This window comes from Mesoplodon densirostris, chromosome 2, assembly GCF_025265405.1.
Source record: "Mesoplodon densirostris isolate mMesDen1 chromosome 2, mMesDen1 primary haplotype, whole genome shotgun sequence".
NCBI classification, from domain to species: Eukaryota; Metazoa; Chordata; class Mammalia; order Artiodactyla; family Ziphiidae; genus Mesoplodon; species Mesoplodon densirostris.
Window position 1 is genome coordinate 179,401,228 of NC_082662.1, and position 26,878 is coordinate 179,428,105.

Sequence of the window (26,878 nt, forward strand, 5' to 3'; positions counted from 1 at the left end):
TCCCTCCTTACCAGATCATTCCTCTCACAATGAGCAGCACTGTATATTACTGGACCCCGAAAATAAGATGCAGCAGCTCTAGCTAACTAATAACTAGTCCAATAACTAGTTTTGATATTTACGGGCAATCCCTCTTAAACTTCAGAATATTATATGTAACAGCGTACACAAGATTTTTCCTACCGATTTCACTTCCACTTCCTCCATCTTGGACACTCCATAAGATGATGCTACTCTCTGAGGCAACGGCGACCATTTTGTCTTTGTCTCCATGTGGACCTCCAACCACTTTTGCATTTAGAGCTACTCGTTCAATAGTCCAATCCAAATATGGGCTTGTAAACACTTGTTGCCATCCTGAAGATTCTTTGATTCTGTTAAGTAAGAACAGACACATAAGTGAGACTCAGCAGCACTTATGCAAAAAAAAAAACCCACAAATGAATGTTCCAAAATAAACTGAATCACAGCTATTTATCTACCTTTATACTCATTAAATATAAAATTCTGTTGATCTATATCCTCTACAAAGCCAGATTACTCCTGAGGTACCTTATATTTACATACATAGAACATACAAACCACTTAAAAGGAGCCTAGAGTTCTATACTTCTCCAAAGAATAATTTAGCCAAGTTCTTCAAATTGTAAAAACTTTAGTAACTTAAAAAAAAAAAAGGTAGTACCTTTCACTTTTCTACACAAAAATTTGGAACTGTGATTATCTATGGATAGAAATAGTCAACAAAAATCAGAGGTTCAGACTAATTATTATTCCTTTCAGTTACTGATCAGTTATTCAGTTACTCTTATTAACTGACACTCAACCAATCATTTTTTTTTGAAACTTCAGATGATAGTCTATTCATGGAAACTAAGATAATGGAGTGATCTGGTATACGATATATACTCCAACATCTTGGCACAATCAAGTGAATAAAATGTGGGGCTTTGGAAACCATTCTCTGAGGACTGGATTTTAAAGGTTTTATTCTAAATGAAAAAAGTCTCATGAGACTATTCATTCCCCATATGTAAAGACTTATTATCATGATTCACATTTGCAGTTGACTGAATAAAAATGCTTTAATATTTAACTTCTGATAAACACACCTGTAAATTTTTAATAATTTTTTCTGTTCTAACTGAATTTAAGTCTTTCGGACATGTATTCTCTGTGATTATACAGTAAGTTTTCATACACTTAAAACCTACAGTTAAGCAATCATGACAATAAATGACCTGAACTTTAACTATGGAGTATCTATTTTTTAAAGTTATACCAAACAAGTGATACAAACAAAACTGTAAAGATTCTCTTTGCCTTACCTAAAGAGAACAAATAAATGTGAAGAAAATAAGTGCTCCTTTATATACTACAATGACATATTAACCACAAAAATCAAACTTTAGTATTCATAAATGATGATCACCTAACAACCTAAATAAAATCACTTTAGCTTCATTTGTTTAAAAATTACAATAAAGTAATACAACTATAATTCACAAAAATATGCAATTCAACCTTCTTATTAATTTCAACAACTAATGATTTCCTTAAACTTAAAAGCAATACACAGAAATATGTATTATTTTTTCCTAGGCAATGGATGGTCTGTAATTACCCACTTCAGCCACCAGATGGGATTAATGTGTTGAAATACACAAATGGAAATAATTATCTAATAAACTCTAAATACTGACAAACATTGAGAAATGAAATAGAGATGGTTCTCAGAAACTGTCAGACTGGACACAAAGCAAGAATTGCCAGCACTTCAAGCATAATGATAATATGCTGCTATGTGGATGCAGACATATACTAGGCTCATACACTGTTCAAGAAAGAGATGCTGTATCTATTTAATGAGGTGAATGATGTAATCTTGTGATCATTAATTGAGGAATATAAATAATAAAACTAAATACGATCTAATCTTTATAAAAATACGATCTAATCTTTTACGAAGAGTGTACTTCTAAATAATTTTTCTCTAGAAAAATTAGGGGATTATAAAATAAAGAGATGCCAAAAAAGAGTAAAACAATCAGGACAGCATATTTGAGAGGGATTATAACAATTACATAATTTAACTCAATAAGATATGTGAATTTACTTCTATTTTTAAGTTAAAATTAAGTACAAAGAAAAAGCAATATTTGCTCTATAATTTTCCATACATGTAATACGAAATTTCACATAAGTAAAACAAGACAGAACAAGCTCTGATATTATAGCATTCCATCTCCTTACTGCTGCCTAGTGAACCAATGCTCTGAAATCGGAAAAGCTATGCAAAGAATATGGTTATCTTCCACATTAAGATCTCAAAGAAACAGAGTGGAGGGGACATGCCTTACAAGATTTTGAAACTTACTATAAGCATACTGAACTGCAAACTGTATGACAACAGATATATATGTCAAAGAACCTAAGTGTCTAAAATGGCAATAAGAACATACATACCAATAATTACCTTAGATGTAAATGGATTAAATGCTCCAAACAAAAGACACAGACTGGCTGAATGGATACAAAACAAAACCCATATACATCCTGTCAACAAGAGACCCACCTCAGATCTAGGAACACATTCAGACTGAAACTGAGGGGACAGAAAAAGGTATTCCATGCAAATGCACATCAAAAGAAAGCTGGAGTAGTAATACTCGTATCACACAAAATAGAGTTTAAAATGAAGACTGTTACAAGTGTCAAAGAAGAACACTACAAAATGATCAAGGGATCAATCCAAGAAGATATAACAATTGTAAATACATATGCACCCAACATAGGAGTTCCTCAATATATAAGGCAGATGTTAACACCCATGAAAGGAGAAATCGACAGTAACACAATAATAGTGGGGACTTTAACACCCCACTTACATCAACGGACAGATCATCCAGACAGAAAATCAATAAGGAAACACAGGCCTTAAATGACACATTAGAACACATGGACTTAATTGATATTTATGGAACACGCCATCCAAAAGCAGCAGAATACATATTCTTCTCAAGTACACATGGAACATTCTCCAGGACAGATCACATGCTGGGTGACAAAGCAAGCCTCAGTAAATTTAAGAAAACTGAAATCATATCAAGCATCTTTTTCTGACCATGCTATAACGTTAGAAATCAATTATAAGAACAAAACTGTAAAAAACCCCGCAAACATGTGGATGTGGAGGCTAAACAATATGCTACTAAACAACCAATGGATCACTGAAGAAATCAAGGAAGAAATCAAAAAAATACCTAGAGACAAATGACAATGAAACCATGACAATCCAAAACCTACGGGATACAGCAAAAGCAGTTAAGAGGGAAGTTTATAGCAATACATCTTACCTCAGGAAACAAGAAAAATCTCAAATAAACAACTTAACCTTACACCTAAAGTAATATGAGAAAGAAGAACAAACAAAACCCAAAGTTAGTAGAAGGAAAGAAATCATAAAGATCAGAGAGCACAAATAAATGAAATAGAGACAAAGGAAACAACAGCAAAGATCAGTGAAACTAAAAGCTAGTTCTCTGAAAAAATAAACAAAACTGATAAACCTTTAGCCAGACTCATCAAGAAAAAAAAAAGGGCTCAAATCAATAAAATTAGAAATGAAAAAGAAGTTACAACTTACATCACAGAAATACAGAGGATCACACGAGACTACTATAAGCAACTACATGCCAATAAAATGGACAACCTAGAAGAAATGGACAAATTCTTAGAAAGGTACAACCTTCCAAGACTGAGCCAGGAAGAAGCAAAAAATAAGGACAGACCAATCACAAATACTGAAATTGGAACTGTGATGAAAAAACTTCCAACGAAAATCCAGAACCAGATGGCTTCACAGGTGAATTCTATCAAAATTTAGAGAAGAGTTAACACCTAGCCTTCTGAAACTCTTCCAAAAAATTGCAGAGGAAGGAACACTCCCAAACTCGTTCTATGAGGCAACCATCACCTTGATACCAAAACCAGACAAAGATACAACAAATAAAGAACATTACAGGCCAGTATCACTGATGAACATAGACACAAAAATCCTCAACACAATACTAGCAAACCAAATCCAACAATACATTAAAAGGATCATACACCAAAAGTAAGTGGGATTTATCACAGGGATGCAAGGATTCTTCAATATCTGCAAATCAATCAGTGTAATACACCACATTAACAAACTGAAGACTAAAAACCATATGATCACCTCAACAAATGCAGAAAAAGCTTTTGACAAAATTGAACACCCATTTATGATAAAAACTCTCCAGAAAGTGGGCATAGAGAGAACATACCTCAACATGATAAAGGCCCTATATGACAAACCCACAGCTAACATCATTCTCCAACAGTGAGAAGCTGAAAGCATTCCCTCTAAGATCAGGAACAAGACAAGGTTGTCCACTTTCACCACTTTTATTCAACAGTTTTGGAAGTCCTAGCCGCGGCAATCAGAAAAGAAAAAGAAATAAAAGGAATCCAAATTGGAAAAGAAGTAAAACTATCACTGTTTGCAGATGACACGATACTATACATAGAAAATCCTAAAGATGCTACCAGAAAACTACTAGAGCTCATCAATGAATTCAGTAAATTAGCAGGATACAAAATTAATGCACAGAAACCTCTTGCATTCCTACATACTAACAATGAAAGATCAGAAAGAGAAATTAAGGAAACAATCCCATTTACCATTGCAACAAAAAGAAACAATCCCATTTGTCATTGCAACAAAAGTAATAAACCTACCTAAAGAGGCAAAAGACCAGTACTCAGAAAACTATAAAACACGGATGAAAGAAATCAAAGACAATACAAACAGATGGAGAGATATACCATGTTCTTGGATTGGAAGAATCAATATTGTGAAAATGACTATACTACCCAAAGCAATCTACAGATTCAATGCAATCCCTATCAAAATTCCACTGGCATTTTTCATAGAATTAGAACAAAAATTTTACAATTTGTATGGAAACACGAAAGACCCTGAAAAGCCAAAGCAACCCTGAGAAAGAAAAATGGAGCTGGAGGAATCAGACTTCCTGACTTCAGACTCTGCTACAAAGCTGCAGTAATCAAAACCTTATGGTACTGGCACAAAAACAGAAATACAGATCAATGGAACAGATAGAAAGTCCAGAGATAAACCCATACACCTATGGTCACCTAACCTATGACAAAGGAGGCAAGAATACACAATGGAGAAAAGACAGTCTCTTCAATAAGTGGTGCTGGGAAAACTGGATAGTTACTTGTAAAAGAATGAAATTAGAACATTCTCTAACACCATACACAAAAACAAACTCAAAATGGATTAAAGACCTAAATGTAAGGGCAGATACTATAAAAGTCTTAGAAGAAAACAAAGGCACTACACTCTGATATAAATCGTAGCAGTATCTTTTTGGATCCATCTCCTAGAGTAATGGAAACAAAAACAAAAATAAACAAATGGGACCTAATTAAACTTAAAAGCTTTTGAACAGCAAAGGAAATGATAATCAAAATGAAAAGACAACCCACAGAATGTGAGAAAATATTTGCAAACAAAGTGACTGACAAGGGATTAATCTCCACAATTTACAAACAGAGCATGCAGCTCTATATATATATAAAAAAAAAACCAATCATAAAATCGGCAGAAGATCTAAACAGACATTTCTCCAAAGACATACAGATGGCCAAAAAGCACATGAAAAGATGCTCAACATCACTAATTATCAGAGAAATGCAAATCAAAACTACAGTGAGTTATCCCCTCACACCAGTTAGAATGGCCATCATCAAAACGTCTACATACAATAAATGCTGGAGAGGGCGTGGAGAAAAGGGAACCCTCCTACACCCCTGGTGGGAATGTAAACTGGTACAGCCACTATGGAGAACAGTATGGAGGTTCCTTAAAAACCTGAAAATAGAACTACCATATGATTCAGCAATCCCACTCTTGGGCATATATCTGGAGAAAACCATAATTCAAAAAGATACATGCACCACAGCATTCACTGCAGCACTATTTACAATAGCCAAGACATGGAAGCAACCTAAATGTCCACTGACAGAGGAATGGGTAAAGATGTGGTACTTATATACAAGGGAATATTACTCAGCCATTAAAAAGAATGAAATAATGCCATTTGTAGCAATATGGATATACCTACAAATTATCATACTAAGTGAAGTCAGAGAAAGTATCATACGATATCACTTACATGTGGAATCTAAAAAAAAATAGTAATAATACAAATGAACTTATTTACAAAACAGAAAGAGACTCACAGACTTTGAAAACAAACATGGTTACCAAAGTGGAAATGCAGCAGGGGAGGGATAAATTAGTAGTTTAGGATTAACATATACTCAATACTATATATAAAATAGATAATCAACAAGGACCTACTGTAAAGCATAGGGAACTCTACTCAGTATTCTGTGATGACCTAAATGGGAAAAGAATCTGAAAAAGAATAGATATATGTATGTGTATGACTGAATCAACTCTGCTATACACCTGAAACTAACAGAACATTGTAAATCAACTATACTCCAAAAAAAAAAAAAAGACCTGTCTCAGTAGGTGTCTTGTACAAGCTAATTAAAATCCAAACTAGAAGAGTAATATTCACCTCCAAGTTGATGTCTGTCCTATCCATCTGAACTATGGCACTCCTCACCAAATGTAGTAAGCAGAATAATGGCTCCCCAAACATGTCTTCATCCAAACTGTTGAAACCGGTGAATATGTTACCTTATATGGCAAAGGGGTTTCGCAGTTGTGATTAAATTAAGGAGATGGAAGGATGATCCAGGTGCAACCAATGTAATCATAAACGTCCTTATAAGCAGAGGTAGGACAGTGGGAGTTAGGGAAGAGATCTGAAGATGCTATGCTGCTGGTTTTAAAGACAGAAAAAGGAACTGTGATCCAAGGAACACAGACGGCCTCTAGAAGCCAGAAAGGGCAAAGAAACAGATTCTCTGCTGGAGCCTCCAAAAGGAACCCAGCCCTGCCAATACCTTGATTTTAGCCCAGCAAGATTTAGTTTGAACTCTTCTGAACTCCAGAACTGAGTGATGATAACTGTGTTGTTTTAAGAAACTAAATGTGTGGTAATTTGTTAGAACAGCAGTTAAGAAACTAATACAAGTCACCTATGTTATTTTCTTCTCCTAAGTCTCTGCAGCTGAAACTTTGCTGTTCAGTTGATTTGTTTGTTAGATGTTTCCACCCCATTCCACTCCCTTAGGAATAGAAACCATAAGGTGAGGAGGGGTAGCTCTCAGACTGAGCCCACTCACTGCCTGTCCCACTGAGTTAAAGAATTACTAATAATGTTGTCAAAATTGTTTGACGTTACTAACACCAGAGACCAGGAACACAGCATTTATTCTGATGCATTCTTAGGTATCTTCTGTGTGCCAGGGACATGGGAAGCATTGGGATGGAGAGAGGTATTAACAGCTCCTGACACCCAGATCTCAATACAATCACATGGAGCAACAAGGTAATATTGATTGTAAGATGTTCTTGAGCAATTAAAATGCAAATGGAATAGCAATGTTTTGGAAGGCTGTAATTTAAAAGAAAGGCATGGTGGGCACAGTGGTGAAGAGCAGTGGCTTTAGACTCAAGATTTAGTTGAGAATCCTGTCACTTCTTTCCCCAGGATGACCTGGGGTACTTTTTTCTCCAAACTGATTTCCTCACTAGTAAAATGGGGACGATGAGATCCATGCCACAGGTTGTTGCAATAATTAAATGAGAACATGTGTACAAGAGCCTTTGGTGTAATGCCTGGCATAAAATAATACCCCAATAAATCATAACTTAAAAGTCCAATTCATTTCTCAATATTCAGAAGCAATTTTTATGGAACTAGATCGTTTCCCAACCTTTTCTCATCAGGAACCTCTAGAGCTGAGTTATTATTTGTTTTTTAATTGGAGTAAAATTGCTTTACAATGTTGTGTTAGTTTCTGCTGTACAATGAAGTGAATCAGCTATATGTATACCTATATACCCTCCCGTTTGGACCTCCCTCCAATGCCCCCCCATCCCACCCATCTAGGTCATCACAGAGCACCAAGCTGAGCACCCTGTGCTATATACAGCAGGTTCCCACTAGCTATCTATTTTACACATGGTAGTGTATTTATGTAAAACCAAATCTCCCAATTCATCCCACCCTCCCCTTCCCCCTGTGTACACATGTCCGTTCTCTACTTCTACGTCTCTATTCCTGCCCTACTTCTAGATTCCACATATATGCATTAATATACAATATTTGTTGTTCTCTTTCTGGCTTATTTCACTCTGTGTGACAGACTCTAGGTCGATCCACATCTCTACAACAAATGACCTAATTTCGTTCCTTTTTATGGCTGAGTAATATTCCATTGTATATATGTACCGCATCTTCTTTATCCATTCATCTATCGTTGGACATTTAGGTTGTTTCCATGTCCTGGCTATTGTAAATAGTGCTGCAATGAACATTGGGGTAGATGTGTCCTTCTGAATTATGGTTTTCTCAGGGTATATGCCTAGTGTTGGGATTACTGGGTCATATGGTAGTTCTATTTTTAGTTTTTTAGGGAACTGCCATACTGTTCTCCATAGTGGCTGTATCAATTTACATTCCCACCAACAGTGCAAGAGGGTTCCCTTTTCTCCACACCCTCTCCAGCGTTTACTGTTTGTAGATTTTTTGATGATGGGCATTCTGACAAGTGTGAGGGGATACCTCATAACTCTAGAGCTGAGTTATCTTATTTTGAAGAGCTCTCCCTCCTTCCCACATCTCCCCACTCCTTTTCCCACTCCCAAATCCATAATTTCTGCTCAGGGCTGAAATGATTTGTCACACCAGATTCTGTGAATTAGGGTTTCCCTTTGCCTATTTTCCTTCAAGAGATGGACCCCAGCCAGATAGAGGGATTTGGAGGTTAGTTAGGAGACCCTCCAACTAAAAACACAACTGTGGTTTGGAGAGGGTACCATAAGAAGGCAGAAATATAAGGACACAATGATTCTTTCTTTGTGGTCAAGATGGATGAGCTACATTTGTTAGAGCAATTTTGTTTGCCTATGTTGTTCTTCTTTTTTTTTTTTTGTAAAAAACACACTGTATATCAGCATAAAATCCCTCATTGTTTATTTTCTACTGGACCTTTCTCGATATAACTTTCACTGTTTTCTTTCCAACACCTCACTGCCAAGTTGATTAGAAAGGCAGTTGACTTTACCTCTCAAAGGTTAAACTGTGAAGTTAAACATATATGCAAGTCTTTCTCTTTAACACATAAAAATGCTTTATCTTGTTTCTCTTCCATCTAACCCAACACACAAAAATATTCAGTCTCCTATTCTGAATTCTCAGCAGATAATGAAGGGAATAATTAAGATGATCAGCAAATAGGCCTATGAAACAGAATCAAGAGCCCAGAAATAAACCCAAGCATATATAGTCATCTAGTATTTGACAAGGGAGCCAAGAATAGTGTATGGAGAAAAGGCATTTTCTCTTCAATTAATGGTGCGAGGAAAATTGGATATTCACCTGTAAAAGAATGAAATTTGACCTGTATCTTACACCACTCACAAAAATAAACTCAAAATGGATTAAAGACTTAAATGTAAGACCTAAAACCATGAAACTCCTAGAAGAAAACACAGGAAAAATGCTCCTTGATATGTGTCTTGGTAATAATTTTTTTTTTGAAAACGACACCTAAAGCACAAGCAACAAAATCAAAAATAAACAAGTAGGACTACATCAAACGAAAAAAGCATCTGCACAGAAAAAGAAACTATCAACAAAGTGAAAAAATAACCTATGGAATAGGAAAAATATTTGCAAACCATATATCTGATAAGGGGGTCAATATCCAAAATATATAAAGAACTCATACAACTCAACAGCAAAAAACCAAATAATCCAATTAAAAAATGGGGCAAAGGACTTGAATAGACATTTTTCCAAAGATATACAAACAGCCAACAAGTACATAAAAAGATGCTCAGCATCACTTGTCATCAGGGAGATGCAAATTAAAACCACAGTAAGATATCCCTTCACACCTGTCAGAATGGCCATCATCAAAAAGATACAAGATAACAAATGCTGCTGTGGATGTGGAGAAAAGGGAACCCTTGTGCACTGTTGGTGGGATTGTAAACTGGTACAGTCACTATGGAAAACAGTATAGAGTTTCCTCAAAAATATTAAGTATAGCTCTACCCTATGATCCAGCAATTCCAATTCTGGGAATATATTCAAAGGAAATGAAAACACTAGTTTGAAAAGATATCTACACCCCCGTGTTCATAGCAGCATTGTTTACAATAACCAAGACAGGGAAACAACCTAAATGTCCATCAATGGAAAAAAAAAGTCTAAAATTAGATTCAAGTATATAAAAATAAATATAAAGCAAGATAAAGGGGGCTTTCATATTCAATGAGAAAGGATGATTTATGTAATAATCAGAACATAATTAGCCACCCACTTGGAAGAAAATAAAACAGATTCCTAAATCTAACACCATATACAAAAAGTAAATTCCACATGGATTAAAGATCTAAAGTGTAATATAAGCTCCAAAAGGGAAGCAATCTACACAAATACTCTTCATTAATACAAGTAACAGGTTGTAAACTGAGCAAGAAAAAAGAAATATAGAAGTAAAACCTAACAAGGTAGAAAATTAATGAATATAGGTGAAAAATATTTCACTGTGCTATTCTTTCCTTTTTTAAGGTTTTACATTTATTGATATAAAAAGCTGTGGAGAAACAATTTATTAAAATGATTACACTCTTAAAATAATTTGAATATTTTCCTTCCTTCTGAAATCTTTTTATTGGCATTGTGTTGAATGATTTAACTGTACATGAGAAAATCTAATATGTCCTTAATTCTTTCCCTTTGTCACTCTGCATGGGCATATTGCTCTGAAATCATCAACACTCAGTGAAAGCAAAGAAAAGTCATGGTCAAAAGCAAAAACAAAGAATGGAAAATGTAACAGCATCATCTTGTTTACATTAGTTGCTCAATGAGTGAAATTTTGTGCAATACCATGTGTCCCTGTCTGGCAAGTCACAATCCTTAGCACTGCTGTGCAGTAACATAAATTATGCTGTTACACCTGGATAACTTGGTATAATCGTTATACAACTCCTTTGGAATCCCCTATCCAAAAGTGTACATAATATTTAAACAAACAAAGCAAAATATAAAACCATTTCTCAATTTAGATCCATAAGCTGGTAAGTTCAAAACAACACTCTTAAAAAAAAAATTCCCTTTTTCAAATCAGTCTTGCTTCATATAAAATCATCCCTGAAACAAATCATCCAAAAAATATTTTTCATACTACTCAATAAATAATATTAAAAATACATATCAATAGAATGCTCTCAAAATGAAAAGTGTGCACCAAATCTCTACTGCAATGAAAATATAAAGTGCAGATTACTGATATAAGAGGTCTTTTTTTTTTCCTTTAACACATACGACAAATCTCTCATAAACTGAGGGTTTTTCTTTTATTCAATACATCTGAGATCCTTTAAATGTATCTGTAAACTTTAGAAGACATTTTAAATATTTTTAATCTATTGTGGCTACTTTTTCTTAACTAAATTCAATAGTGACAAAATATTTATATGTTTTTTGATATTTTGGCAATTAAATTCAATAGGATCATAGTCTAAGTTAGTATATCCCAACCATTTTTGTTCTTCTACGCCATTCCCTGTCATCAACATTTCCCATTGCATATAGTGATTTTGAACTAATAATCCTACCATTTTTCCAATTAAAAAAGAGAAATCACTGGTGTACACTTTTCCTTGCTCCCTGTTAGTTTCTGAGAATGCAAGAATTAGTAAAACCAAACTACCTCTGTGTAAAGCTCACACATTATAGATGTTAAACTACATCACTTCTGCCTACAACTGTCCTGCTTCACTACCTCGCTCCCAAACATATGGCAGTCATGACCAATGTAGGGTCCTATTCTCCCCTACTGTAGAGTACAAAAGACTCAATCATTATAGACAAAAAACACAGGGCTCACATTAACAATCCTGCCTCATCATTTAATACAATAGTTAAATGATTGAGAAGCTGGATAAAGTAAGCAAGATGTAACTTCAAGATAGTCTCAGTTATATCACAATTCACACTGTATGTGCAATATTTAAGACATACTGAGGCTATCAATAATATTTACCAAATTAGTTGTGAGAATAAAAGCAAACTAAATCTAATCAGGAGATACAGAAGTGGGCAAAATATGAAGGAAAAAAATTTGATGACTAAAATAAATAGCTCTTAAATCTGTAAAAATAAAATCACAATATTAAAAAATACCCCCCAAAATAAAAAGCAAACCATTATTAATTATACAATACCTGTAACACACAGCAAAATGGGCATACGCAGCTACAATCCAGTTGTGATGGCCAGCTACTATTAGTACCTTTCGTGGATCCACAGGAAATCCTGTTGATATTAGCAAAAGAAATCTTTTATGTTCTAAAGAAGGGGTTGGCAGAACTATGACTAACAGGCCAATTCCAGTCCTCTGCCTCTTTTGATAAAGAAAGCTTGGTTGGAACACAGCCATTCACATCTGTGCATACATCGTCATCACTGCTTTCGTGCCACAATGAAAGTTGAGCAGTTCCAACAGAGACCCTTCGGCTCATGAAGCCCAACATGTTCACTGTCTGGCCCTTTCCAGAAAAAGTCTGCCAACCTCTGTTCTAAAGATTTAGAGCTAACAGAAGGTCATGAACTTTCTAAATAAAAATTATGTTAGGTGAGATTCTTCAAGATATAAATGGTAGATCTAGATAAAAAAGAGATAAAGCAAAAATCACATCTTTAAAAATAATTACTCAGTATCATCTAGAACTAAAAACATACATACTTTTTAAATTTATCTACTCTTTGCTTACCTAGCCTAACAGTCTCTTCTCCAGTTCCAGAGAGAACAGGCTGTGTACCATTTCCTCGAGCTTCACCTTCTGTAAAATTTAGTCCATTTCTAGAATCAGCAGAGGATCTAGTAGTGTTGTTTATTTTACGACTAGGAATACCTATAAAAGGAAAGAAAAAGATAAGTTTATTTCTAAGTTCACTTACCAAAAATTTAAAATTTCACATTATGGCTAAGAAACAAACAAATGTGAATTTCATTATAGCCAAAATTTATCTTCCAATATACCAATTTACTGCAAATAATTAACTGCCATAGAAAACAAGATGAGATTTTTTAAAAATAAAATTCATTCAACAGATTTCTGATACTTATCATGTTATATATATAAAAAGTAAGACTAAGATTTATCATATTATACTCTGTATTTACCTAGCTCTAGGTTACCAAATCAATCAATCACTAACTCATTCATTCTGTCGCTACTCTTCACATTTATGGAACAGTTACTATGCGTTAGGTACTATTTACTAATATAAACCGCTCTAGAGCTGAATTGCCTTGTACTTTCAAACATCTCTTATTTGGCAGGAGAGCCTTTTTCAAAATGAAATCTTGTTCAAAAGCCTGCTACAACACAGGTAAAGACCGAACTCTTCTAACTCACTGAAGAGGGGCAGAGATGACATGCACCTCACACTCCTCTGCCCTGTACACTGCTAAATCTCTAAAAAGCTCCTGGGGTCCCACAAAGGAGAACGACAACCAGTTCTCAAACACAGGAGTCAGCAAATCTGGCCATGGCCAAGTCCAGCCTGATGGCTGTTTACGTAAATAAAGCTGTTATTAGACAGTCTCACCCATGCATTTCTGTAGCATTTATGGCAGAGCTGAAGAGTTGCCACAGAGATCTTTTAGCTCACAAACCCATCTGGCCCTTTACAGAAAAAGTTTGGCAAATCCCTACCCTAATACACAGTACGACTTAACTTCTGTTAATATTAAAGGTCTCACTTTTTCTAGCAGATTTACAAAGGAAACTCAATAATCAAGAAACAGATTTTCCTACTCACACATCTGTACTTACTTAATGATAAAAAGACTTAAAAAAAGAACTAAATAGATAAAGCAGAAGTACCTGGTGGAGGCAAGTAACCATGAAAAAGGACACTGCCACAAGATGAACGCTCCAGTTCTTCACATAAGAGAAGCCTTCTTACTAAAAACATTTCAAAGCAAACTTGTCAAGAGTACATGCAAACACAAAAATAGTACTCCACTTTTATTTTCTCTAGTTAAAGAGGATAAGGAAAGAAAAGGAAAATGTTTAAGTTAAATCAGCTGACAACACCTTTTTACTATGAAAATCCACAAAAACCAAGCACTGACTACTAGTCCATCAAAAATTAGAACCTGATATAAAACACATTTCATTTGGGCAAGTTTAGTGCTCAAGGGGTCAAATCATAAATAAAAAATACTAGGATACATACCTAATGGAGTGATTCCATAAAATTCTGCTTCATGCCTGAGAACATTAATACTCACTCCCCTACAAAGAAACCAATGAATGATGTGAATCCTCTAACACTGGCAACTCGGATTATCATCTGAAGCAGAAAGAAAAAGTACTAGGTTCTTAATGTTCTTAATGAACAAAGTCATAGGGCTTTAAAACTTACTTTTTTTCCTAAGATCCTTAATTATCTGAAATATAGATAAAAAAAACTGCACACCACCAAGAACGTTTTCTTACTAAAAAAACCATTTATATACAGATGAATTGGATGACTAAATGAGAGATTAGGGCTTTATAGGGTTAATACAAGTAATTATCAGTAAGTATCTAATAAGGCAAACAAGAGTGGAAATCATTCCTATGGTATTAATTGCTTTTAAGCATAATTTCTATACATATTTTAACCTCCCCAATTATCCTATAAGCTCCCTGCAAGCATGTTCTCCTCTGATCCATGTTTGTATGCCTCATGCAGTGCCTACCACAGTGCTTGTGTGTAACAGTTATGCAATCCATACTTACTGAACAAATAAATTCAGATAAATGACTCTTCCCAACAGAAACCAAAAACAAAAGCAAAACAGAAGGCAGAGGAAAACAAAGATCAGCCTTAAGAAGGGCTGTTACCCAGATAAAGATGTTACAATAAAGTAATATGAAAATAAGAAGTAAAAACGAATAGAAGCTTAAGAGTTTTAAATGATTCATTTTAGGTTTCAGTTATAATCTGTCCTTGCTTTAAAAATATTGCCTGGGCAGAAAAGAGAGGGGACATCACTACAAATTCCATGAAAACTAAAAGAATAAAGGAATACTATGAACAACTCTATGCCTACAAACTTGATAACCAAGGTGAAATGGACAACTCCTTGAAAGACACAATCTGCCAGAACTCACACAAGAAAGACTATCTCAATCGGTCTACATGTATTAAAGAAACTGAATCAATAATAACCTTCCGGGCTTCCCTGGTGGCGCAGTGGTTGAGAGTCCGCCTGCCGATGCAGGGGACACGGGTTCGTGCCCCGATCCCGGAAGATCCCACATGCCGCGGAGTGGCTGGGCCCGCGAGCCATGGCCGCGGAGCCTGTGTGTCCGGAGCCTGTGCTCCGCAACGGGAGAGGCCACAGCAGTGAGAGGCCCGCGTACAGCAAAAAAAATAAATAAATAAATAAATAATAACCTTCCAAAACAGAAAGTACCGTGCCCAGGATTCACTGGTGAATGCCACCAAACACTGAAGGAAGAAATTATACCAATCCTCTACACTCTCTTTCAGAGAAAGAAGCAGAGAGAACACTTCCTAACTCATTTTATAAGGCCCTCACTACCTTAATACCAAAACCAGACAAAGACATTACAAGAAAACTACAGACCAATATCTCTCATGAACACAGATGCAAAAATTCTCAACAAAATATTAGCAAACCGAATCCAACAATGTCTAAAAAGAAATATACACTACAACCAAGTGGGTTTTATCTCAGGTATGCAAGGCTGGTTCAATATTCTAAAATCAATTAATGTAATCTATCACATTAACAGACTCACCTGATCATATCAATAGGTGCAAAAAAAGCATGTGACAAAATCCAACACCCATTCATAATAAAAGCTCTCACTAAAATAGGAATAGAGGGGAACTTTCTCAACTTGATAAGACTACTTTAAAAAAAATCCTATAGCTAACATTATATTTAATGGTAAGAAATTTGAAACTTCCCACTAACATCTGGTTACAAGACAAGGATATTCCCTCTCACCACTTCTTTTCAACTTCATACTGGAAATCCTTATTTACACAAGTCAAGAAAAGAAAAGAAAAGGCATACAGACTGGGAAGAAATATATAAAACTGATGACCACAGATGACATGATTGTCTATATAGAAAATCCAAAGGAATGGACAAAAATCTCCTGGAACTAATAAGCAATTATAGCAAGGTTGCAGAATACAAGGTTAATGTACAAAAGTCAATTGCTTTTCAATATACCAACAGTGAACAAGAGAAACTTGAAATTAAAAACACAATACCATTTACATTAACACCCCCCCAAAAGAAATACTTAGGTATAAATCTAACAAAATATATACAAAATCTATATGAAGAAAACTACAAAACTCTGATGACTTAAATCAAAGAACTGAAAAAATGGACAGATATTCCTAGTTCATGGATAGGAAGACGTAGTATTGTTAAGACATTAGTTCTTCCCAATTTGATCTGATTCAATGTAATCCTAATCAAAAGTCTAGCTAGTTATTTTATGGATATCAACAAATTGATTATAAAGTTTACATGGAAAGGCAAAAGATCCAGAATAGCCAACACAATATTGAAGGAGAAGAACAAAGTTAGAGCACTACCACTACCCAACTTCAAGCTTTATTATAAAGCTAGAAAAATCAAGATAGCGTAGTACTGGTGAAAAGAATCAACAACAGATCAATGGAATAGAACAGAAAGCCCAGAAATAGATCCCATACACATAGTCAACTGATCTATGACAAAGGAGCAAAAGCAAAACAATAGAGTAACAAATAGTGCTGAAACAACTGGACATCTGCATGCAAAAAAAAAACAAGAGAGAAATTAGTCTAGACACAGACCTTACACCCTTCACAAAAATTAACTCAAAATTATTCACAGACCTAAAGGTAAAATGCAAAACTAAAAAACTCAAAGAAGATAACATTTAGGAGAAAACCTCAATGACAGTGGGTATGGTGATACCTTTTTAGATACAACCAAAAGACATAATCCATAAGAGGAGTAAGGATAAGCTAGATTTCATTAAAATTAAAAACTTCTGCTCTACGAAAGACAATGTCAAGGAAATAAGACAAGCCACAGAATGAGAGAAAATATTTGCAAAAAACAAATTTGATAAGGGACTGCCATCCAAAATATACAAAGAACTCTTAAAACTCAACAATAAGGAAACAAATTCAATTAAAAAATGGGCCAAAGACCTTAACCAAGGAAGATACAGAGGTAGCAAATAAGCCTATGAAAAGATGCTCCACATCATATGTCATTAAGCATATGCAAGTTAAAACAATGAGTTACTACTACACATTAGTTAACATGGCCAAAATCCAGAATCCTAACACCAAATGCTGGCAAGGATGTGAAGCAAGAACTGTGTCATACATTGCTGGTGGAAAAGTAAAATGCTACAGCCACTCTGAAAGACAGTCTGAGGTTCCTATAAAACTCTTACCATACGATCCAGCAACGGCACTCCTTGGTATTTACCCAAAGGAGTTGAAAACTTACAACCACACGAAAACCTGCACATGGATGGTTTATAGCAGCTTTATTCCTAACAGCCAAAACTTGGAAGCAACCAAAATGTCCTCTTTAGTAGGTGAGTGGAAAAATAAACTGGCATATTCAGATAATGAAATATTATCAGCATTAAAAAGAAATAACATGAATAGACATGGAGGAAAGTTAACTGCATAATATTAAGTGAAAGAAGTCCATCAGAAAAGGCTACATACTGTGTGATTCCAACTATGACATTCTGGAAAAGGCCAAATTATGGAAATAATACTTTGTACAGTATTATAAAGATGAACATGTGTCATTATACATTTGTGCTAACTCATAAAATGTACAACACCAAGTGAACCAAAGGTAAGCTATGGACTTTGGGTGATTATGATGTCAATGTAGGTTCACATCAGTTGTTAAAAAAACAAAAAACAAAAAACAAAAGTATCATTCTGGTGAATGATGTTGACAGTGGAGGAGGCTGATAATGAAGGCAGGGGGCACATGGGAAATCTCTGTACCTCCCTCTCAATTTTGTTGTAAACCTAAAACTGCTATTAAAAAAAGAAGTCTTAAAAAACAACAGACAAAAAAAATTCTGTAGGCCTAATGAATACATGTAATTGCAATATTAAATTACTTTTATTTGTGAAATTGGTTGTAACTAGTTTAATAAGAACAGTTAAAACTTTCTTATTCTATTTCAAAACTACTTGTGTTAACATTAGAGTAGCACTGGCTAATTATTTGTCTGGGGAAGACAGACAAATATGATAATACAGTGTGATAAGTGCAATACAAGAATTTTATGCAAAAAACAGAAGTAGAACATAGTATTCTTTTTTCAATTCCTTCCCACCTTCTTTTAGAAGGTACTACTCAGAGAACTTAAGTTTGCTAGCCTTCCCTAAATGAAATAAAGAAGCAAGTTGAAAGAAAAGCAGTGAATACAAATATTTAAACTATTATAGTTCTGCCATTCGTGGGTGATTTAGTCGTGGATTAGTCACAAGGACACTGACTAGAAGTAAATTTAGGCTTTAATCAAATGCTAAAAATAATTTTACCCAGAAGTTAAGTAGTTAGTAATATACTTCCCACTTCCACCCCAGGCCAAGAAATAGACAAACAAAAAGCCCCAACAAACTCTTTTATTCATTCAATAAATATCTATTGAGCAGCTACTATACATGCCATTTTAACAACACTGGGAACACAGCAGGGAACAAACCAAACAAAAAAATCTTTGCTTTCAAGGAGCGCATATTCTAGTGAATATAAGCCAAAAATTATATAATATTATAAAGAAGCAGCTTAAAGAAACAATTAGAATTCTAAAAGCTGTTATCTAAAGAAGTATTAATAGGTCCTTAAGTGAAAGTTCATTAGGAATATATGAAATAAAAGAACAATAAAATACAAATTAGATTGTAGCTTCCATTGTAGATTGTAGACTATGGCAAAGTTAAAGAAATAGTTTAAATGGTCATTCATTTACCCACCAAAAAAAAATGTATCACTATGCGTCAAGCACAATGCTCGATCCTACAGGTATACAGTAAACAACTTGTCCTTTTAGAATTTAAAGTCTAATGGAAGATAGACTACTGGGGTAGCGGCAGTACAGGAAACTCTGAACACCTGTATGAGGCAGACACAGCAGGGATCATTGAAGTGATCAGAATCAAGCTGAGAGCAGAAAGGGTTGAAAGTGCTGAAGCAACAGAAATCAAGCAAGAGCTAGATTAGAGAGAGCCTTAAGAAACAACAGGAAATCCAAAATCCTTAGCCATTAATCCAGTAACACATAAGAGTTTTAAGCAGAGGAATAACCAGATTAGATTTATATTTTCAGAAGTTAATTTTGGCTACAGTGTGAAAAATGAATGGAAGGGATATAAGAATGAAGACAGGGAAATTGGTAAGAAGGCTATTAGAGTAATCCAGAGGAAGGGATGATGGTGGCCTGTATTTATGACAGTTTAATTCTGATGAAACTTTTACACAAAAATAATCTTGGGGCGGGGAAAAATACTTTTCTTCATAAAATATACCCAAAACCATACCTTTGAATAAAAATTTACTTTAAAAAGATACATTTCTTACCTTAAGTCTAGTTCTTTTGTCCGAAGAAAATTTAAAATGGGTGCAAACGCTGCTGGATCTCTATCAATAAATATCTGTAAATAAAGAATTACAAATTTTACTTTCAAATTATAAATTAAACTTCTAACTTTAATATCTGTAACACTAACTTAGGGAACAAATACTGAATTATTTAAATACTATATCTCCTTGATTCCACTCTTATTAAATTTTAATGTTTCTAAAATTGAAATGTAGTTATAACCGTGTGCATTTATGTGGTAGTAGTGGTGTCTTTTCTCCACCCGAAAAGCTGTTGTTAGATTATATTTTAAGGTGCAGGAAAAATGGTATCAAATAAGTCCACTTTCTCATTTCTATTTAATTGATATCTTTGGTGAAAGGGACACCAAAGGGAAAATTTTTATCTGAAATATTCTAGAATTCAATAAATACTTTGAAAACATTATGCATGAATAATACTTTCTTACATCATCTGATCACTAATTATTGGTGACAGTGATTGTGATTTACATAGTCTGTGATTCATAAGTGAATAATTAAAACAACAATGTACTTTTATAATACACACCAGGCAATCAAGAAAAGTAAAACTGCACACTGCTGTCCAAACTGGACAACAGTAGCACTTTTACATACCACTATCTCAATTTCCTCAAGGGCTGGGTGCAGGGTGAAGGGGAGGGTGACAACAACAACAACAACAACATTTTTTAAAATAACAAACAGCACCACAGAATACATATGGGGAAAATAAAATGCTTAAAAAATATGAAATACATAATCGATAACTTTTTACAGGAACGTATGCCAACACTATTCTGGACCAATTACAAAAGCTCTAACCATAAAATTGAACACCTTGTAAAGCTTGTGTAAGTCAATTACACAGCAGAATGGTAGCAAATAATAAACCTTCTTATATTATAATCAGTTACTATATACAATGAATGAGGTTCTTCTGGCTTCATAAATTCTTGCTTTTGTTTTTATTAGAATCAATCAGAAGTTGAAGAAAACACCAGAGAATTGTAGAGATCTAATTACTGATGTCCTTTTTATAATCTCACATGGACATATCTGCTTGTGCTGCTTTATTCCATCTGCAAATCTCATCACAACAAATAAACACCTCTGGTCTCTTTGTTGCCTCCCAAATGAAAGTCTTACTTGCTTTTGTGAGCCCTAGACATTTATTTTACATGTTATTGTTCATATTACAACTGCTTTTTAAATTTATAAACCAATTTTTTAACTGAAATTTAATAGTTCTTTACTTCCCTCACTACACCGTTGCTGCACAAGTTCATAAGGTTATTCTCCACAATAAAAAATTGTAGAACTCTACTAATTTGCAACATCTTACCATTATAATATTGAAATATTTTAGTATTTACATTCATCTATTTACTGTTCAAGTTTCAATTATTGATTAAAAGAAATATTTCCTCTCTTGACAATGTAAGCTCAGATCCTACAATCCCTCTAATCATGATTATTTAAATTGCTATATGCAGTATTCCCAGTTTCAAGTTCTCTTCTATAATTACAGAAACACTATTCATGACAAGAAATAAAAATCTTTAAGTACATATACTTTCATTTAGTAGTTTAGTAGTACTTTCATAGAGTAGTTTCCCTGTCTTCTTAGAGTATAAGGATCAAACATTATAAGCATTTTTTAATCTAATTTAGAGCATACATCAACATTGTTATACTCACAGCACCAGTTTCATCTCGAAGTGTTGAAATTCTTCCACTCAGCAAACTAGAAGTCATTAAGACAGAGTTAGTTTTTAAAATCTGAGTATGAATAAAATGCTCTAAGTCTTTCAAACATCAAAGACCAATACAAATGAATCATCCTATCTCCAAGGTAAAATAACAATTTAAAAATTATATTTTAAGAGTTAAGTTTTTTTATTCAATACATAAAAATATTTATTTTTATTGTTTTAATAAATAATCAACTGTATTTAAGAAAAGGTACTAAAGAATTATATGAAATACCTGGAAAAAAAAGAATCTGGAATCCACATAAGTGTTTGTCTTGAGGTACTAAACCTGCAATTAAAAAGTATCTGGTATTATAAGAGAGGACATGATTTGAAATTTCCATGTTAGTTAACTTGCTTTAACATGCTGGCTAATGATTTACAAGTTGCTGCATAGCTATAGCTGTATCAATTATATTCATTACTTTTAATACCTTTAAATTTTGCTACTTTCAATTCAGAGTTAAGATTATTCCAAGAGCTGTCAATAAAATCAAATAATTAATTTGCTTACATATAAAGCTTCCTAAAACACTACTTTCTAGCATGCCAATCTACTGAAGAATCAATAATTAGCGCACCACACCAAGTCTAAAATTCTCAACATAACATACTATCTTCAGGTCACGTTTCATCTCTCCAACACAAACTGTTTTCCCCCTCTAATAAGACAGTACTTCTTAATATCCCCAAACAATCCATGCTTATACCACTTCAGAATCTCCATCCCAGCTGCATCAACCTCATGTTCAATTATCCAAGTTCCAGCCATCTTTTTTTTTTTTTTTTTTTTTTTTTTGCGGTACATGGGCCTCTCACTGTTGTGGCCTCTCCCGTTGCAGAGCACAGGCTCCGGACGCGCAGGCTCAGAGGCCATGGCTCACGGGCCCAGGCGCTCCGCGGCATGTGGGATCTTCCCGGACCAGGGCACGAACCCGTGTCCCCTGCATCGGCAGGCAGACTCTCAACCACTGCGCCACCAGGGAAGCCCCATCTTTTTTTTTAAAATAAATTTATGTTTTGATTTTATTTTTGGCTGCGTTGGGTCTTCGTTGCTGCGTGTGGCCTCTCTCTAGTTGCAGCGAGCGGGGGCTACTCTTCGTTGTGGTGCACGGGCTTCTCATTGCGGTGGCTTCTCTTGTTGCGGAGCACGGGCTCTAGGCGCACGTGCTCATTAGTTGTGGCTCGCAGGCTCCAGAGCGCACGCTCAGTAGTTGCGGCTCACGGGCTTAGCTGCTTCGCGGCATGTGGGATCTTCCTGGACCAGGGCTCAAACTCGTGGCCCCTGCACTGCCAGGCGGATTCTTAACCACTGCACCACCAGGGAAGCCCCGTCCATCTTTCTTGATACCATCCAGGTTCTACCTTCTCTTTAATGGCTTTTCCAAATACACTATCCTATATTATCTTTCTGAGCTCATATTAATCCCACTGCACATAATGCATTTAACATTTCCTTTATAGTCTTGGGCTATTCACAACTGTTGCATTCACTCATTCAAAAATCACTCAGTAAACACTGTTTAGAGGTTAACTGCCATTTGATCAAGTCTGCTTATTACCACCAATTTGAGGGGAACTTTATCAAAGCCTCGTGTAGCAGACCGAGGCAAAACAATCAGTAACTGATGTAAACTGGCATGACAAAGAATTCGATATAGGGCTCATCCAGTCCAGCACCTGATGTCTGAATATTTTCATTTTAAGACTCATCACACTGCACTATGTATTTCTGACTCGCTGCCCCATCACCACGTGTCCTCACACAGAAGAGAGCCCAACAGACCTTTACTTTCCCTCCACATTCATTTTCTAGCATTACATGACTGTTTTAAAGTAGCTCCTGTGCCCATTAATCAGGCTAAGAAAGGAGCCAGTTTACTCAAGAAAATATGGCAAATTTTCCCAAGCATATTTCTTACCAGAAAAAAATGAGAAGTAGATTACAACTAGTTAGAGGAAACTGACTTGGTCAAATCAATAGAAGCAAACCCAGTAAATGGTAAACTGAAATTTCTAAGGATCCACAGCAAAAATGAGTCACTGTGTTTTAGAGGCAATCAAATTAATTCCAAATAAGGATCACTTCTAACTTGTGACCTTTCACATTCACTGCTTATTCAGCAAATTGTTTGCCAAATAACTTAAATTTTGTGTTACTTAGAAAATTACCCAGGTCTGCTTAAAGTCATATTAGCAATTTCAATTAAAATCAGCAGTTCGGGGTGCGTTTAGTAATCTGGAATTTCTGGGCAAAGGGATTAGACTCTCATCCCCACCAATTTTTTTTTTCTCCAAACAAGTGGAAGATAGGGGGGGAAAATCCCAAGCTCTCACTGGTTCCAAATATGACTTCATGAAAACTACAACATTTAAAATTACATATGACAAGCATAATTCTCTGAAATGTATATATATGAAAAGCCTTTTCTATGTTTTTATCTCATATCTACAGTATGCCAAGAAAAAGATCACGTGCATTTGGCCTCAGCAAAACATATCCACATTTATACTCCATGCTACTTGCCTCCTACTAAATTTACTTGGAAACAATCTAGTTAAAATTATTTATTCTGGGCCACCCTGGTGGCGCAGTGGTTGAGAGTCTGCCTGCCGATGCAGGGGACATGGGTTCGTGCCCCGGTCCAGGAAGATCCCACAAGACGCGGAGCGGCTGGGCCCGTGAGCCATGGCCGCTGAGCCTGCGCGTCCAGAGCCTGTGCTCCGCAACGGGAGAGGCCACAACAGTGAGAGGCCCACGTACCGCAAAAAAAAAAAATAATAATAAAATTATTTATTCTGCAAAGTTACTATTGATAGATAATGCCACTAACCCTTGTATTTCCCATTTATTGCTTCAAATTTTTTTATCAATCCTGGAAGGCTGGTACTATTATTGTCATTACACATTTTAGGAAACGAAGCACTAAAAAATAATTTGCCTAAGGTTGCTGAGCTAGTCTCCCACTGGCTGGTCCCAGACTTCTCTCCTGAGGCCTCAAATCATACTCATTCAAACAGAATTAATCACAAATGGAGCCACACTGGTTTTCTTTCACTTCATTAGGGTTTTTCTGGTAAATAATAATAATATTAACAATTCTAAATGAAACCTCATCTTCTCTACTTTCTGAATCATCCATGAAGTGTTAAATAAATGATAAAATTTCGTCATTTTTTTTATTAGACCCTACCTATACCATGTGCTTCTCTGCTCATAAGAAACTCTCCTTTGACTTTCACTCTATCACTCCACAGCTGAGTTCAATTCTATGCCACAGGTGGTTCTCCCAGTGGCTATTACTCAACTTCAAGGAAATTAGAAACTAGGGCAGGGATTTTAAATGACTACAGTGCTACTCTTTTGAAGGCCAGCTCTTGCAGGGTATTACATTTTTGCATCCATAAGTTATCAGAGCAGCAAAATTTTCAGGTGATTTTAGGAAAATATCCATGTCTTGCATTAGGAGACACCAATCTTCCCCTCCATAAAACCGGAATCTATATAGCAGCAATAACATTGTAAACTAATAAACAGTTTTGCTTGGGGGATAAGAGGGAAAAAAAGAGTGAGCAGAGAAAGCATTACTGTTTCCTGTGTTGAATTCTCCAGCACACTCAGAAAACTATTCAAACACTATACATTTTTATCACTATGGTTCACAGTGCTGCCGTTGTGCGTTTTTAAAAATACTAGTTAAAAAGTCCTAGGTGTTGAGCATAGCAAAATACACTAACTCCCAGGGCGCTTCATCGTTTATCTCCCACCTAGCCTAAAACTCAACTACCCCTTCCTTGAAACAGCTGGCAAACTCCCATTTCCGAGAGGAGTGACTCATAAACCATAGCAAATCCACAGAAGTATGATTCCCCCCCCCCCCCGCAACAAGCTTATTAAAAGACACAGTAAGGGAGTGGAAGGCCAGAGAGAGATCAGAGAAGAGCTTTCGGTCTGTTTACTAGGAGAGCGCCACAGGGTGCCACTACCCAAAGCTTCCCAGAACCAACTCTTCAAACTGCAGTTTCTGGACTCGCTGCCCTACAAGTTGAACAGATCCTTCAGAGCCACGCACCAAGAAACTCTGAAAATAAATAACAACGTACCGCGCAACTACGGCACTCCCTCCACCGAAATTCTTGGAGATTTCAAACAGCCCTTACTGAGGCATTATCGCCCGAGCAAATCGATTTACCTTGTTGACCAAAGAGAAAGGGAGGCAGGTGCACCTGCAACAGTCAAACCACAAGGCCCGGCTTCCACAAAATAAATTCCTCAAGTACGCGCCAGGGTTAGGTAAGGAAGGCTATAGAATGTTCCTCTCGGCCTGATCCCCTAGAAATGGGGAGGGACGTAGCTGATATTCTAGGAAGGCGGCAGCGCGGCCAGATGAACCCTGGTTTCGGTGATTCCCAAGGCCGCCTGCCCCTCGAGATCCGCGGACCTGCTCCCGCCCGGAGGGCCCTGCGCTCCCCGCCGACTCGGCGCCCATGCTCGCCCGCTATCCCGCCCCCCACCCCGGGGCCCGGCCTCCCCCGGAGGTCGCCCGCCCGCTATCCCCCCACCCCGAGCCCCTTCTCCCCGACTCACCTGGTGCCCCCCACGTTCAGCTGCACTATCTCGCCGCTGCCGGCCGCCGCCGCGGCGAAGCTGCCGCAGTGCCCTCCCGACATGTCCGGCGGCTCCGGCAGCACCCGCCGCCCTCCCTCCCCGGCCGGGGCCGTCGAGCCCGCGGCGGGAGCCCGAGGCGGAGGCAGCGGCGGCGGCGGCGGCGGCGGCGGCGGCTGCAGAGCCAGCAGGGCTGCGGGCGCCGGGGGGCGAGCGGCGCGCGGAGCCTCCCCCACGTTCTCGGCGACCGGGCGGGGCTGGCGGGCGTCCGCCTCTTCCCCTCCGCTCCCGTGGCGCGGGAAGGCGGCCGGGCCTCCACCTCTCGTAGCCTCCAGGCCGCCCAGCCGTGGCCTGCCGTCAGCTCTCCGCTGCCCCCCTCGCAGCCGCTGCGGCCGCAGCGCCGGCGGGAGGAGGGGTCGCCGCGTGGGACAAAATACCGCAGCGTTCTGCCCTTCGCCCGCCAAGGCCACAGAGCTTGAGGCGGAGGAAGGAAACGGGGAGGAGGAGCTTCCCAGCCCAGCGGCCGGCGTGGAGGGGGGGGGGGGGTGGCGGAATGCGCTCCTGGACCAAAGCCGGGTCCCATGGGATCCTGTTTCTTCCCTCCTACTCCCGCAATCCCAGC

General features: G+C 36.8%; 1 protein-coding gene across 1 annotated transcript in view; it reads right to left on the reverse strand.

Annotated features, from left to right (window-relative positions):
• KCTD3 (potassium channel tetramerization domain containing 3) overlaps window positions 1–26,410 on the reverse strand; it is a 71,119-nt gene extending 44,709 nt beyond the window's left edge. The window contains exons 1-9 of the mRNA XM_060091436.1: window positions 26,239–26,410; window positions 21,886–21,939; window positions 21,598–21,643; window positions 19,876–19,949; window positions 14,463–14,521; window positions 14,108–14,188; window positions 12,989–13,129; window positions 12,440–12,530; window positions 184–374 (exon numbers count right to left, since the gene is read on the reverse strand). Of these exons, the coding sequence (XP_059947419.1) occupies window positions 184–374; window positions 12,440–12,530; window positions 12,989–13,129; window positions 14,108–14,188; window positions 14,463–14,521; window positions 19,876–19,949; window positions 21,598–21,643; window positions 21,886–21,939; window positions 26,239–26,321 (820 nt within the window). The 5' untranslated portion in view covers window positions 26,322–26,410. The remainder of the gene's footprint in view (window positions 1–183; window positions 375–12,439; window positions 12,531–12,988; window positions 13,130–14,107; window positions 14,189–14,462; window positions 14,522–19,875; window positions 19,950–21,597; window positions 21,644–21,885; window positions 21,940–26,238) is intronic.
• Window positions 26,411–26,878: the final 468 nt, after the last annotated feature.